A 12,718-nucleotide genomic window follows, 5' to 3' on the forward strand; every position below is an offset into this window, starting at 1 on the left:
CCGAAACCTATGACGCAAGGCTTTCGATACCAGGCCGCGAACCGCTTGAACGTAGAAGGGCCGAAGTGAATCTTCAGTGGCAAGAGTACGAAGAAGCGAAGCATGCGCTGAAAAAAGGTCTTGAGTGGATAAAGGAGAAACTTGCTTGATGAGAAGGAACCTCTCCGCTAATAAAACTGCAGTGTCTTTCCTTGAGATCTGCGATTACTTCAATTAGTCCCTGATATGCTAACTTGTTATGATGTTACTTCCGGTCACACGATCTTGTGCATGACAACCCCGGCCCTTTCTGAGAGATATAAAAACCGGTATTGTCAGGCCAAGTGCATGAGACAATGGCATGAGGTGGGTTGTATGTTGAAGAGAGCGCGCGTGTTCAGCCTGGCGGTCAACGCAAAGGGAGATCTCTGAGATGTTGACATAATAACAAAACCAGGTCTAGAAGCACAGAAAGATTCGAACCGATTCTAAATCCCGACACGTCAACGGGAACTAGATTAGCGCTGTTCGAAACGCCTTCCTCCTTGGGCTTTCCACGTGTCGCGGCAGATCGATGATACACGTTACGGGACTGGCCCCAGATTGACGTCTTCACCGCGAGCCTCGTCCGAGAGTTTTGCAGTCTTGTCGCCTCAGACCCATACCCTTATCGGACCGGTGAGGGCGGGTTTAACGGATATGCTGTGCACGCACCGCTTGAGGCTCAAAAACGTCGTCAAAGTGGGTCCGATGCCGTCGGCGTAGATCGGCGAAAGAGCAAAACACTAGGATAACGAAACGGCAACCTCATACCGTCTCTTGATGTATTACAAATGCTGGAAAACTTCTAGAAAATGTGTATAGGTATAAGACCGACGAGAAGTAGTTGTAGGTTCTGCATCTCATCAAACAATCCTAACCTCTCATACGACAACTCATTCTTCCCCTCCTACTCAGTAACGTCACCAAACAATCATGTCTTCCTCACCAGACTTCAAGGGATGGGTCGCCCATGACCCCTCCGCCGCCGATGGCAACATGCAATGGGGTGACTACACCCCCAAGAAGTTCGAGTCTACCGACATCGAGATGGAGATCAGCCACTGCGGTGTCTGCGGCTCCGACATCCACACTCTCCGCTCCGGCTGGGGCCCCTCAGACTACCCCCTCGTCGTCGGTCACGAGATCATCGGAAAGGTCACCCGCGTAGGAGACGATGTCAAGGACCTCAAGGTCGGTGACCGCGTTGGTGTTGGTGCTCAGAGCGACTGCTGCGAGGGCTGCAGGCCCTGCAAGACCAAGCAGGAGAGCAACTGCAACAACTTCGTCATGACCTACAACGCCAAGTACAGCACCGGCGACAAGGCCATGGGTGGTTACGCTAAGAACTGGCGTGGACCTGCCGCTTTCGCCATCCCCATCCCCGAGGGTCTTCCTTCAGAGTTCGCCGCCCCTCTCATGTGCGGTGGTGTAACCGTCTACAACCCTCTCGTCTCGTACGGTGCCGGCCCAGGAAAGCGTGTCGGTGTTGTCGGTATCGGTGGTCTCGGTCACTTCGCCCTCCTCTTCGCGAAGGCTCTCGGATGCGACGAGGTCGTTGCCATCTCCCGTTCCTCCAGCAAGAAGGCCGACGCTCTCGAGCTCGGTGCTGACAAGTTCATCGCTACCGGCGAGGACCCCGACTGGATGAACAAGAACGCCGCCGGCCTCGACATCATCATCTCCACCATCTCCGGTGGTTTCCCTCTCGACCAGTACCTCAACCTCCTCGACGTCAACGGTACTTTCGTTCAGCTCGGTGCCCCCGACGACCCATTGCCCTCTTTCTCCCCCATGGGCCTCATCTTCAAGAACTTGAAGATCGCTGGTAGCTTGATCGGTACCAGGCAGCACATCCGCGACATGTTGGAGTTGGCCAAGAAGACCAACCTCAAGGCTTGGGTTCAGGTCAGGCCTATGTCCGAGGCCAACGATGTTATCGTTGACTTCGAGAAGGGCCTTCCCAGGTACCGTTACGTGCTCAAGAACTAGGAGCTTATGATTAGATGAGACGATACCCTTTAGTTGTAGTTTGTGTAGTATAGACGAATTGAGCCTTACCTTCTCACCAATCATGCCGTAATCGCAAGAACCAGTGATACAAATTGCACGTGACGGACCTTCTTTGTTCATGTCTGCTGCTGCATATTCACTGACAAACACTGCGCAATTATAAGAGCTACACATACTTTCTGGAGCTCATTCCCCTGCCACAGAAACCGCTCACTGGAACGGATATCCAGTTTACTTGCCAATCATGCTTTCAATATTCTGCTGCTCAGATATCCAGGGATATAGAAACCGTTATCTGTCCCACGAATCCAAGTTCGAAACATTCATGGATTGGGGAAACTATCCCAAAGCAAGCGATACTGGTACCGCGCCGTCAGCGACCAACGTTACATTCGCAGTTCAAGTCGTCAAGCAAGCGGACTACGGCCCGCTGGATAGCAAGAGATACTTTGTTACCGGTCCCGATGGCACATTCGCTGAGGTGACTGAGCAATGGCTCATTGATGCGGACTTCGAGAAGCTGAACACGTCAGTGTAGTGAAGATGATGAATCAAGACAATTTGAGACTAATAGCATTTTAGGTACAAGAACTTCAAGTGTGCGGCTCACAACAAGTTCTTCGAAGTCAACGTCTACCAGAAGAACCCAGTGAATGTGCACACCTGGCGTACCAACATCGCGAGACCTGCGGCTCAGATTGATCTTTGAAGTACTGCAGCTGTCAGAGAGACGACTGCAATGTGTGATTAAGCGGAAATGTTGATAATTTACATGTAGCGATCAGTAGCTTAGTGCAATACATGAAAGCCTTCGTCGCAAGACTTCGGTCCTCCAACATATTCCGCACTGATAACGCTAAGCTCAAAGACTGCAAGATCACTCCTCCAACTCCCAAACAGGCTTGTGCATCCGCAAGCGATCAAGGAAACACCTTACCCACATCTCCACCCCATCCACACGTTCCGCGCAGCTCATTTCCTCCAATAAGTACCCGTAATCTTGATCTCGGCACATACACGAACCTAAGCGATGGTTGAGTCTGCACTGCTTTTGATCCAAATAGCAATCTTTTGTCCTGTGAACCTCGACTACGGCCCGTATGTAGATGGTCTCTAGATACTCACACTTTTCTGAGAGGTATACGATAGCCCGAATCAGAGCTTCCATAGACTTTGGTGCAACGCCACGAAGGCCATGGCGCTTTCGTGAACTCCAGGTCACGGAGCCTTGGAGGTAAGGCTGTATCCGGAACTGGGTGAGAAAGGGACAATGATCTGCGATGTATCGTACGGAATGCGCTTGGCGAACTAGTATGGAGCGGGGTGAGACTTTGGCCATGCGATGAGGGTTGTCGGTGGAATATGTATGACCGCATTTCTCAGTGAGAGTGACCTTGGTTAGATTGGCAAATTGCTCATCCTTGAGGTGCATGCGGTAGAAGCCCCTAAAACATCAGCCTCTAACACCAGTGATATGAGTATTGTCGCAAGCTTACTTCGGTCGATCATTGCCGTAGTTCCCTCCTCCGTGTGGGTCACTAAAATGGACAGCCTTGCTGCTAATTTGGAAACCGAACACTATGTCGATGCTCCGGAAGATCGTATCCCAAAGTTCGCGTCGAATGCCCGTAGAGACGAACAGAAGTCCAGACCGCCAACTGAATAGCTGCAGAGTTTTAGTGACGTACGACATGCTCTCGTGTGATTTACCTCTTCCACGCAGTTCCACCTTGATTGTAGTGGCGAATGAGCAGTCGCATATTTGACATCATAAAAACCCTCTGGGAACAAATCCCATCTTGGGAAGAGGATATATTGTATGGTCGTGCGTACACGCATTCCACCTTGCGTCGTGGCAATAAGCTCCCATACTTTGCCGCCGATGGGGAAGCCGAGCCATCCATATATCTCTTGACGAATCTCCAACGGAAGTTGCTCGAACAACGACAACGGTGGGCGAGTATATGCGCGGCCGGTACCCTGTGCGCGTCTAGACGGTACGGCCATGTCTTCGACAGCATCGAGATATCTTCGAATCGGCACGACGGGGTAGTCAGTATTCATACCGGTGGCCATGGCTGTAGACCTGAGCTCTCAGTTGAGTGTGTGGTGTGCGTAGAACTGGTGAAAGTCGGGACCTTGCAAGGGGGTTAGCTCAAAACGAAAGGCGAAAGTACCCAGCCAAGAATGTCTGTGCCAGTTGAAGTGAGCTCTGTACGTCACTGACTGCAGCTCATGTAGTTCGAAAGCCGATTCATTGTATCACCGCCCTAAAAGCTCTCTGTAATCCCAGCCTTAATACCCTCCAACTTCGCTGTCAACTCTTTCCAAACCCTCTCTTGATCTCTCTTACCCTCCTCACTACGCACATAAGAACTCGGCTCCGTAATCTCACAGTCACTGAGATACTTGCCGTGCGTCTCAACACCCGAAATACCAGCGTGCGTGAGAGTCCTTGATCCGACTTCCGTTTTTCGCGCAAGAAGGAAGCGTCCAATCGCGACGGCAATTCCATTTTCGCGACCGAACTCGCTTTCAAAGGATTAGCATAAGAGAGACAGTGAAATGGAAGACAGTAAACTTACGAGTGGCAGAAGCCAGGGTTGACAAGGTTGACGGTGACTGGGATTTGCGACTCGGGGTATCGCTCGCAGAATGCGCGGACAAAGAGTACCTCGAGTAGCTTGCTAACTTGATACCGGTTGTTTAGGCTAACATCCTTCCCATTAACAACTTTCTCGTTCAGTCTCTCGAAGAGCTTGCCCTCGGGTGCTTTGATCTCGTCGAAAGTCGCCCACTCGTGCACTTCGGAGCTCACAATGGTAAGCGTGGGTCTGATGTTGAACTTGCTTGCCGTGTCCTTGAGCTTGGGTAACAAGGCGAAGGCCAGCAGGAAGGTAGAAACGACGTTCACGGTGATGGTAGACTCGTCTTGTTCGAAAACTTCCCATGCAGCGCGGGTCACGCCGGCGTTGAGAACTGCAATGTCCACTCGTTCGAGCTCTTTGCTTGCTTTCTGGGCGAAATCGAGGACGGATTGGTAGGATGACATGTCGAGTTGCATGACTTTGACTACATTGCTGCGGCCGGTACTTGATTCGATGTCCTTGCGCGCTGCCTCGCCTTTCTCGATGGAGCGCACGGCGAGAATGACGGTGGAGGCGTTGAGCTGGGTGAAGTGACGTGCGGATTCCTTCCCAAGACCGACATTGGAGCCAGTAACGATGACGGTCTTGCCAGTTAGGTCGCCGGTAGGTTTGGGTGGCGTGATAAAAAGTTGGGAGTAGAAGAAACGCCTGATGCTTGCCATGATGATAGTTAGGCTACGAGCCTGGGAGGTATTGGTCGGGATAGGTGATGAAGATTTTCGATGTTGAGGGCGCTCTTGCGCTTTTAACGTCGTGATATCACGGTGGGCTTAAAGGTCGCGCTTGACTAGGGCAAGCGCGCACCTTGACGGCACGCGGGGGTTCGCTTTCAATCTCTCCGTCCCGCACCGAGAGGATGTATTCTTGGGATATGATATCACCAAGTTCCAGACCTTCCTGGGCAGCATCCTTGAGACTCACGCCAAAACGAGCTACTGTGGAACGCGACGAACCACATATGACCGTGACGGACCAAACGATTCTCGGATCTTCAGTAGCGTCGGGCTTAGCGACGGCAGCTACGGCATTAAGGCGGAATTAGCTCCTATTCATCATCATCCCACGGGCGGTCTAACAGTGCCGTAGCGGGTTCAGGCCACCACTTTTATCATCGGTAAACAGTGTTCACATGGCAAATTCATCGACTGCAATAACAATGCGGTGTGATATCTAGGCAAGGCTACTTTGAGCGCAATCTGGCACTCTAGCCTAGGTATTCAAGATACGACCACATACTCGTACCATCTCAGCGATGGGCATGCTAACATCCCCTGGAACCAAATTAGTGTACAAATGCTGAGCTTCACTCTCTCTTTTTGGTACTCCTCAACGCGGCAATAATGGCGTGCAACTGCACCAACCCGAAGAAGTCGAACGCGCAACGCAAACAATCTCATATCTACCAGGCATCAACGTCAAAGCCTTCCTCAGAGAACTCTGTTGCGACCACGGTTCTCCGAGAGAACTGACGACCGGCAAGCGCCTTGATAGCCTTCTGGGCAGACTCTGTATCCTTGTACTTGATGTAGATCTTGCCAACACCGAGGTTGACGCGGGCACCGGCGGGGCGGGGAATCTTGGTCTCGATAATGGGTCCGTACTTGCCGCACTCCTCTTCGATGTCTTCCTTGATTTCTGTTCGATGTTAGAAGTGCGCAGTGTTTCATGTGATGTTGCCGAGCTTACCTTCGTATTCATCATCGTTGAGCAGCTCGTCCGAGGTGACCATGTTCATCAGGCAGATGACACGGCTGTGCTCGTGGTTCTCAGCAGCGCTGGCTCCTGCCAACATTGAGATGGCGCCAACTCCACCGTCGAGGCCGGTCGTTTGCTGGAGTCCGACAGTCGCGCGCGAAACCTTGAGGTTACCATCGCCGAGCGGGATGTCGTTGAGACCTTCGATAACGGCGTCGATGACACCGTTGTCAGCATACTCGCAGAATGCAATACCCTGGGCTGTGTTAGTTCAGTAGGTTCAGTGGGTTGGGAAGTGCGTACGCGGTGCTGGTCGGTGCCGGTGTCCTTGACCAAAGTGAAGGCCTTGAGCTTGCCCATAGTCTCGACGAGCTCTCGAATCTGCTCTTCCTCGATGTATGTGGGAATATTGACAATGCTCAGCTTGTTAGGGCTGTCCTTGACAACAGATGAAACCTCATCACCAGGCGGGTATGCGTTCTCGTCGGCGGTGGGAGTAATGTAGTCCTTCGGACGGCGGATAGACAGACCCGACCTATCAGGTGCGCCTCCGTCATCGCGCATGGAAATGCCGTTCATAGCGAGAGCGAGGGTCGCGTCTTCGGCTGCCTTGAACTCCAATGCAGCGTATTCCTTGCTGGTAGCGATGTGGGCAGACAGGCAGGGGTCGTTGCCGGATACGACATTGAGACCGTTGAGCTGGTTGTTGAAGAACTCCATAATCTCTTGGGAAGTGCAGCCCTGGGGCAGGTTGTGTACATAGAGACGCTTCGACTGCTTCGCGCCAGATGTTGCGAGGGCGGCAGCGGTGGCGGTTCCTGCTGAGGGCGAAATGAAGGCGGCGAGTTTGGACGGGTCCATTGGCGCAGCGCGAGGAGCTCCCGGCAGCGGGAACATGCCCGACAGCTTCGCCTGCTCGGCGGTGATGTTCTCGTAGCCTGCAGGCTTGATGTCCCATTGCGTCATGCGACGCTCGCGCTTCTGGATGTTCGTAAAGGTGGTGAGGTCGGGGGTAGCCTCGCGCGGCTTGTTGAACGGCGGAGATTCCTCTTTTTGCGCACGCATCCTATCGCGTCCGCCGCCAAAGCCTCCATCACGTCCTCCCCGTCCGCCTCTGCGCTCTTCGCCTCCAAATCGGTCGCCGCCCCTTTCGTTGCGGTCTCCACGTTCCCGTCGGTGGCCACGGTCGTCGTCGCGGTCGCGGTCGCCTCCTCGAGGTCGGTCGCGTCGGGAGTAGGAATCGCCCCAGGCACCGCGCTCGGCACCACGCTCTCCTCCACGCTCGCCCCGGTCATCGCGACGCTCACGGCGGGCGTATGTGTCTTCGCGCTCGCGCTCGCGGTAGTCGCGGCTAGAAGAGTACGTGTCTACCTCGTAGTCGCGGCGGGACCCTCCGCCGTGGCGTGGGGAGCGAGAACGGCGGCGGCGCCTGTCGCCACCACGGTCGCCCCGTTCGCCGCGATCGCGATGGTCATCTCTCGAGGACTGTTCAGTCAGCGTACGCTCGCTTTTGTCGCGACGAGTGTCGGCACTCACGTAGTTGCGCGATCCGCTGGATCGGCCACCGTCTGCTTTTGTTAGTCTTGATTCTGGGAGCTGTGCACTAGTCAGTACGTGTACTGATAGACTCGCTTACCTCTGGAATAGCTATCGCCGTTCATGGTGGGCGGTTGTGGCTGCTAGGAGCTCTTGCGCCGTCGTGTGTTCAGCCGCGTAAGATGCTGCTGCTGTCGGGGGTGAGATGGCGGGAGAAGCTGCAATTAGCAGATCTGATCAAGGAACAGTGGATGAATCAGCAACTCGCAACAGTCCCGGCTCTAGGACGCGATGCTTGTGCGGTGGTTGCGGTTGCCGTCGCGGAAAACGTGTGAGAGAAAGTCGGGGCCTGCCTTAGCGCGCCGTTCCCTTGGCGCCTTACCCCTGTCACCGACGCCAGACCATGATGCATCATTCACTCCTGGCGCAGACCGCGACTATAACGACAATGGCATTACGCGCCGCTGAATGGCACAAGCTGCCTACAAGCCTCACTGAGCTATGCATCAGCACGACTTTGCGATGTGGACAATCATTCAGGTATCTTTCCCTGCCCCAGTACTCGAGTCGCAACATATCCTAACGTGCGACTAGATGGCGCAAGTCAGCTGATGACGTGTGGTCCATGGCTCTCCATGGTCGCATACTCTCCCTCCGTCAGGATGCCGAATATCTTCACTATCGCGCCACATACCCGCCTGTCACCACCGCTCTCCCTACGCCACCTCCTTCCAAAGCGCCCTCAGTCGCCCCCGAGGAAGACGATACCGCTGCTCTCATAAAGCACTACTTCAACCTCGCGCCCAATCTTGGCCAGCTGTACGAGCAATGGGCAGCCTCCGACGCCAACTTCAAGAAGCGCGCACCCAAGTTCACGGGTATCAGGATCCTGCGACAAGATGCTTGGGAGGCACTCATCGGCTTCATATGCAGTAGCAACAACAATATCAGTCGCATATCGGGCATGGTACACAATCTCTGCTTGCACTACGGGCCACATATAGGCACCATCGACGACATACCCTACCACGACTTCCCCACCCCCGATGCCCTCTCGGGCCCCGACGTCGAGGCGCATCTCATGAAGCTTGGGTTCGGATACCGCGCCAAGTACATTGCAAAGACTGCTCGAATGGTCTCCGAGGATAAGGGCATGAAGTGGTTGGAGGACCTGAGCAATCCTGAGTGTCCGCAGTTTGGCATGGAAGAGAAGCCCGCCGGAGAGATGCTCGAAGGTGGTCGCGAGGGCTACCGGCAAGCACACGAGGAGCTCCTTGCCCTCCATGGCGTGGGTCCAAAGGTCGCAGACTGTGTGTGTCTCTTTGGGCTCGGCTGGTCCGAGTCTGTACCCGTCGACACCCATGTCTGGCAGATTGCACAGAAGGACTACAGGTTCGGCAAGGGCAAGCACAGCAGCTTGACCGCTGCTACATACGCTGCCATTGGAAACCTCTTTCGGAAGCTGTGGGGTAAAGAAGCTGGATGGGCGCATTCCGTCTTGTTCACGGCGGACCTGAAGGCATTCTCGGATCGGGTCGTCGCCAAGGTCGAGGTCAAGGACGAAGAGGTGACAATAAAAAAGGAGGAAGAGGACATTGTTCTACAAGAGACAGTCAAGAAGGAGGTTGTCAAACGGAAACGTATAAAGAAGGAGCCCGAGGAGGAGCGGACTGTGATAGTGAAAAAAGAGGGCACTCGCAGGAGCAAACGACAAAGAACTTAGGTCAGCCCTACAATCAACAGGTCAACATCCTTTTTCTCGTACAACTGGGCAGCTCATTGCTGTCCGTCACCTTGGTGTCACGTTCGATCATTGCACCGCTGCAACCAAAAAAGAAATGCTCTTTTTGCCCTCACACGCAAAAAAGATCAAAAACATACAACAGCCGAGAAGGAGGTTCTTAAGCGGAAGCGTATAAAGAAGGTGCCCGACGAGGAGCAACCAGTGGTCACGATGAAGCATGAGGGCACACGTAGGAGCAAGCGACAACGAGCTTAGACTAGCCCTTCAATCAAGACTTCAACATCCTTATCCTCGTACAGATCATAGCTGCCAGTCACTAGTGTCGTATTCCACGAGTTTACCGCCCTAGCAAATGTGATGATTGTATCGTAAGCTTTGCGGGGAAGCGTCCTCATAAGGGAAGCTTCTTGTAGGCTCGTCTATATCTGTTCCACTACGACTACGCAGAAAGCTTGTCTGGAGCCTTGCGGGAGTGAGTTGTGCGACAAAAAGGAATTGGTATTTTCGTCCACAGGCAGAAAAGACGAGGAACGGATTTGAAGAATTGCCGTCCTGGCGATTTGACGTTCTGGCAATCTGTCGTTCTGGCCAGTTGACGTTCTGACAAATTGACGGTCTGGCAAACTGACGTCCTGGCAATCTGACGTTCTAACTATTTGACGTTCTAGCAATCTGAAGTTCTGACAACCTGACGTTCTGGCAGTTTGACGTTCTGGCAATCCTACAAATGAGGTTAGGAACACATTTGAGGAAATGCCGTCCTGGCAATTTGACGTTCTGGCAATCTGACGTTTTGGCAGCGTGACTTTTTGGAAATCTGACGTTCTGACATTTCGACGTTCTGGCAAGTCTACAAAAAGCATGAGCAGCAGATTTGTGGATTCGCCGTTCTGGCAATCTGCTGTTCTGGCAATTCCACGGAAAGACTAGGATGACATTTGTAGGAATGCCGCTCTAGCATTATGTTGTTCTGCCAATTCTACAGAAAGGTTAGGATTAGATTTGCAGGATTGCCGCTCTAGTATCTTACCGATCTAGCAGATCTACAGAAAGATCAGGATTACATTTGTAGAATTGCCGCACTAGCAATTTGCCGTTCTGGCAATTCTACAGAAAGGTAGGAATTAGAGTTGTATAATTGCCGCCCTAGTATCTTGCCGATCCCGCACTTCTATACAAAGGTAGGAAGCAGATTTGTGTAATTCCCGCCCTGACGATTTGGCGTTCTGGAGATTCTACCGAAAAGATAAGAAGCACATTACAGAACCACTAGTCTAGCAATTCGCTATTTTAGTTATTGTAGATAATAGATAGTAGAATAGATACTACATTAATAAAGTAACTACTAGACAAAGTTAAGAATCTAAGAAGCTAAGAACTTAGTTTTTAGATAATCTCTTAATTATAGAACTACTAGTTTAGTAGTTTATAAACAGTAAAATCTAAAGTAATTCTAGATAGAATTAAGCTACTTTGCTTTCTAGCTACGCTAGAGAGTAGTAACTAGATTTTAGTAAAGCTTAGTTATTATATAGGCCTTAGAGTCTATACTAATTATATTATACTTTATACTATATATAATTATTTTACTTCTATTTAAAGTCTTTTTACTTTTATCTAAACTATTAATATATTATACTTTATAGTATATACGCGCGCGCGTAATTATTTAAAGTTTTAATATTTCTTAGTAGCTTACGCTACTACGCTAAAATACTAACTTTTATAATTATAGTAATACTTACTATAATTATATTTTATAGCTAATAGAACGCTTACTTTTATTAGCTAATTAGTAGCTATACTTTTATTTAGTATAAGTTAAGTATATATAGCTTTATAAGTAGAGTAATAAAAACTATATTTTATTTTAAATAGTATAATAGATATTTTAAATTTAAAAAATTAAGTCTTAAATAAATAACTACTCTTTACTAAGTATCTTATAAAAGTATAAAATAAAGTTTAATATATACTTTATATTTAAGGTATATATAAAAGTATACTAAGCTTTTTTAGCTTAGCTACTAATACTTTAGTAAGTAGCTTATTTTAAAAAATTTACTATATAAGTAATATAATTACTTTATTATTTTTTTTAAAATTTAAATAAAATAGTAATATAACTATAGCTTATTAGTAGTGCCTTATACCTAATTTTGCAGACTCTATTTAGTAAAAAGATATTAAAAAACGTCTAGCTTTTAAAGTTGTTCTAGAACTACTAGAAGATTTTAAAATTTTAATATATTTAGTGTATATTACTATTAGCACTAAGGCTTCTATATAGACTAATAATATATTACTTTTAAGGCCTTACTAAGAGAGTAAACTTTTTAACGCCTTACTATATTTAATCTTTAGCTATTAACATAATATAACTTAAGCTAATAAAGATAACTACTCTCTTAGTTCTTAAAAGTAACTATAATAGTAAAACGCTAATATAGCTACTATCTATTTAATAGTATTATTATACTAGAAGTAAGCTTTAAACGCCTTGTCTTCTTTAGTCTATTTATTATTACTTTAGCTAAGAATTCTAATAAACGCCTTACGCTAGTATATAATAGCTACTTTTATTTCTATAAGTAGAGCTATCTATAGCTTAATCTTATATATAAAGTTATAAGTATAGATAGTATAAATAATTAATAGATTACTTTAGGTAGAAAGAGTAATACTAGTAATATAATAACTATTCTATTACTTTCTTTAAAGTAGGTATAGTCTATAAAAGAACTTTTATATATTACTAGTAAGTTACTTAAAGACTTAACTATAATAAAGAACTATAAAAAGTCTTAATCTACTTATTAGAAGTTTTTATAGTAGTAGTATAATAATCTTAATAGTATTAATAGTATTAATAGTATTAGTAGTTTTAAAATATAATATAAAAGAATAAATTAGATAGGCCTTAAAAGCTCTAATAATAGCGTTTATAATAGCCTTAATAATAGTTTATATAATAATCTTTAGAATAGCCTAGCTAAGAGCTTTCTTTTTAGTAGTCTTAGAGTAGTCTATAAAAGCTTTAATAAGTAACATAATATAGTATAAG

The 12,718-nt window shown here is 48.6% G+C and overlaps 5 protein-coding genes across 5 annotated transcripts; 3 read left to right on the plus strand and 2 right to left on the minus strand.

The window, feature by feature from the left end:
- Window positions 1-954: 954 nt before the first annotated feature.
- On the plus strand, window positions 955-2,010 carry J4E85_011466 (uncharacterized protein; the record flags this gene model as incomplete). Its single annotated transcript, XM_051475669.1, has 1 exon — window positions 955-2,010. The coding sequence occupies one exon, from the start codon at window positions 955-957 to the stop codon at window positions 2,008-2,010; it is 1,056 nt and encodes a 351-aa protein (XP_051320562.1).
- A 265-nt stretch (window positions 2,011-2,275) lies between these two features.
- Window positions 2,276-2,740, plus strand: J4E85_011467 (uncharacterized protein; the record flags this gene model as incomplete). The annotated part of the gene is made up of 2 exons (XM_051475670.1): window positions 2,276-2,559; window positions 2,614-2,740. 2 exons carry the CDS (start codon window positions 2,276-2,278, stop codon window positions 2,738-2,740), a joined length of 411 nt encoding a protein of 136 aa, XP_051320563.1.
- Window positions 2,741-4,301: 1,561 nt separating this feature from the next.
- J4E85_011468 (uncharacterized protein) lies at window positions 4,302-5,341 on the minus strand (the record flags this gene model as incomplete). Its single annotated transcript, XM_051475671.1, has 2 exons — window positions 4,302-4,563; window positions 4,617-5,341. 2 exons carry the CDS (start codon window positions 5,339-5,341, stop codon window positions 4,302-4,304), a joined length of 987 nt encoding a protein of 328 aa, XP_051320564.1.
- A 737-nt stretch (window positions 5,342-6,078) lies between these two features.
- J4E85_011469 (uncharacterized protein) lies at window positions 6,079-8,035 on the minus strand (the record flags this gene model as incomplete). The annotated part of the gene is made up of 5 exons (XM_051475672.1): window positions 6,079-6,314; window positions 6,366-6,630; window positions 6,678-7,859; window positions 7,911-7,942; window positions 8,011-8,035. The coding sequence occupies 5 exons, from the start codon at window positions 8,033-8,035 to the stop codon at window positions 6,079-6,081; spliced, it is 1,740 nt and encodes a 579-aa protein (XP_051320565.1).
- A 323-nt stretch (window positions 8,036-8,358) lies between these two features.
- On the plus strand, window positions 8,359-9,633 carry J4E85_011470 (uncharacterized protein; the record flags this gene model as incomplete). Its single annotated transcript, XM_051475673.1, has 2 exons — window positions 8,359-8,450; window positions 8,505-9,633. The coding sequence occupies 2 exons, from the start codon at window positions 8,359-8,361 to the stop codon at window positions 9,631-9,633; spliced, it is 1,221 nt and encodes a 406-aa protein (XP_051320566.1).
- Between the last annotated feature and the right edge of the window lie 3,085 nt (window positions 9,634-12,718).

The sequence above is a fragment of the Alternaria conjuncta genome (genome assembly GCF_024043145.1).
Source record: "Alternaria conjuncta strain BMP 0040 chromosome Unknown scaffold_35, whole genome shotgun sequence".
NCBI classification, from domain to species: Eukaryota; Fungi; Ascomycota; class Dothideomycetes; order Pleosporales; family Pleosporaceae; genus Alternaria; species Alternaria conjuncta.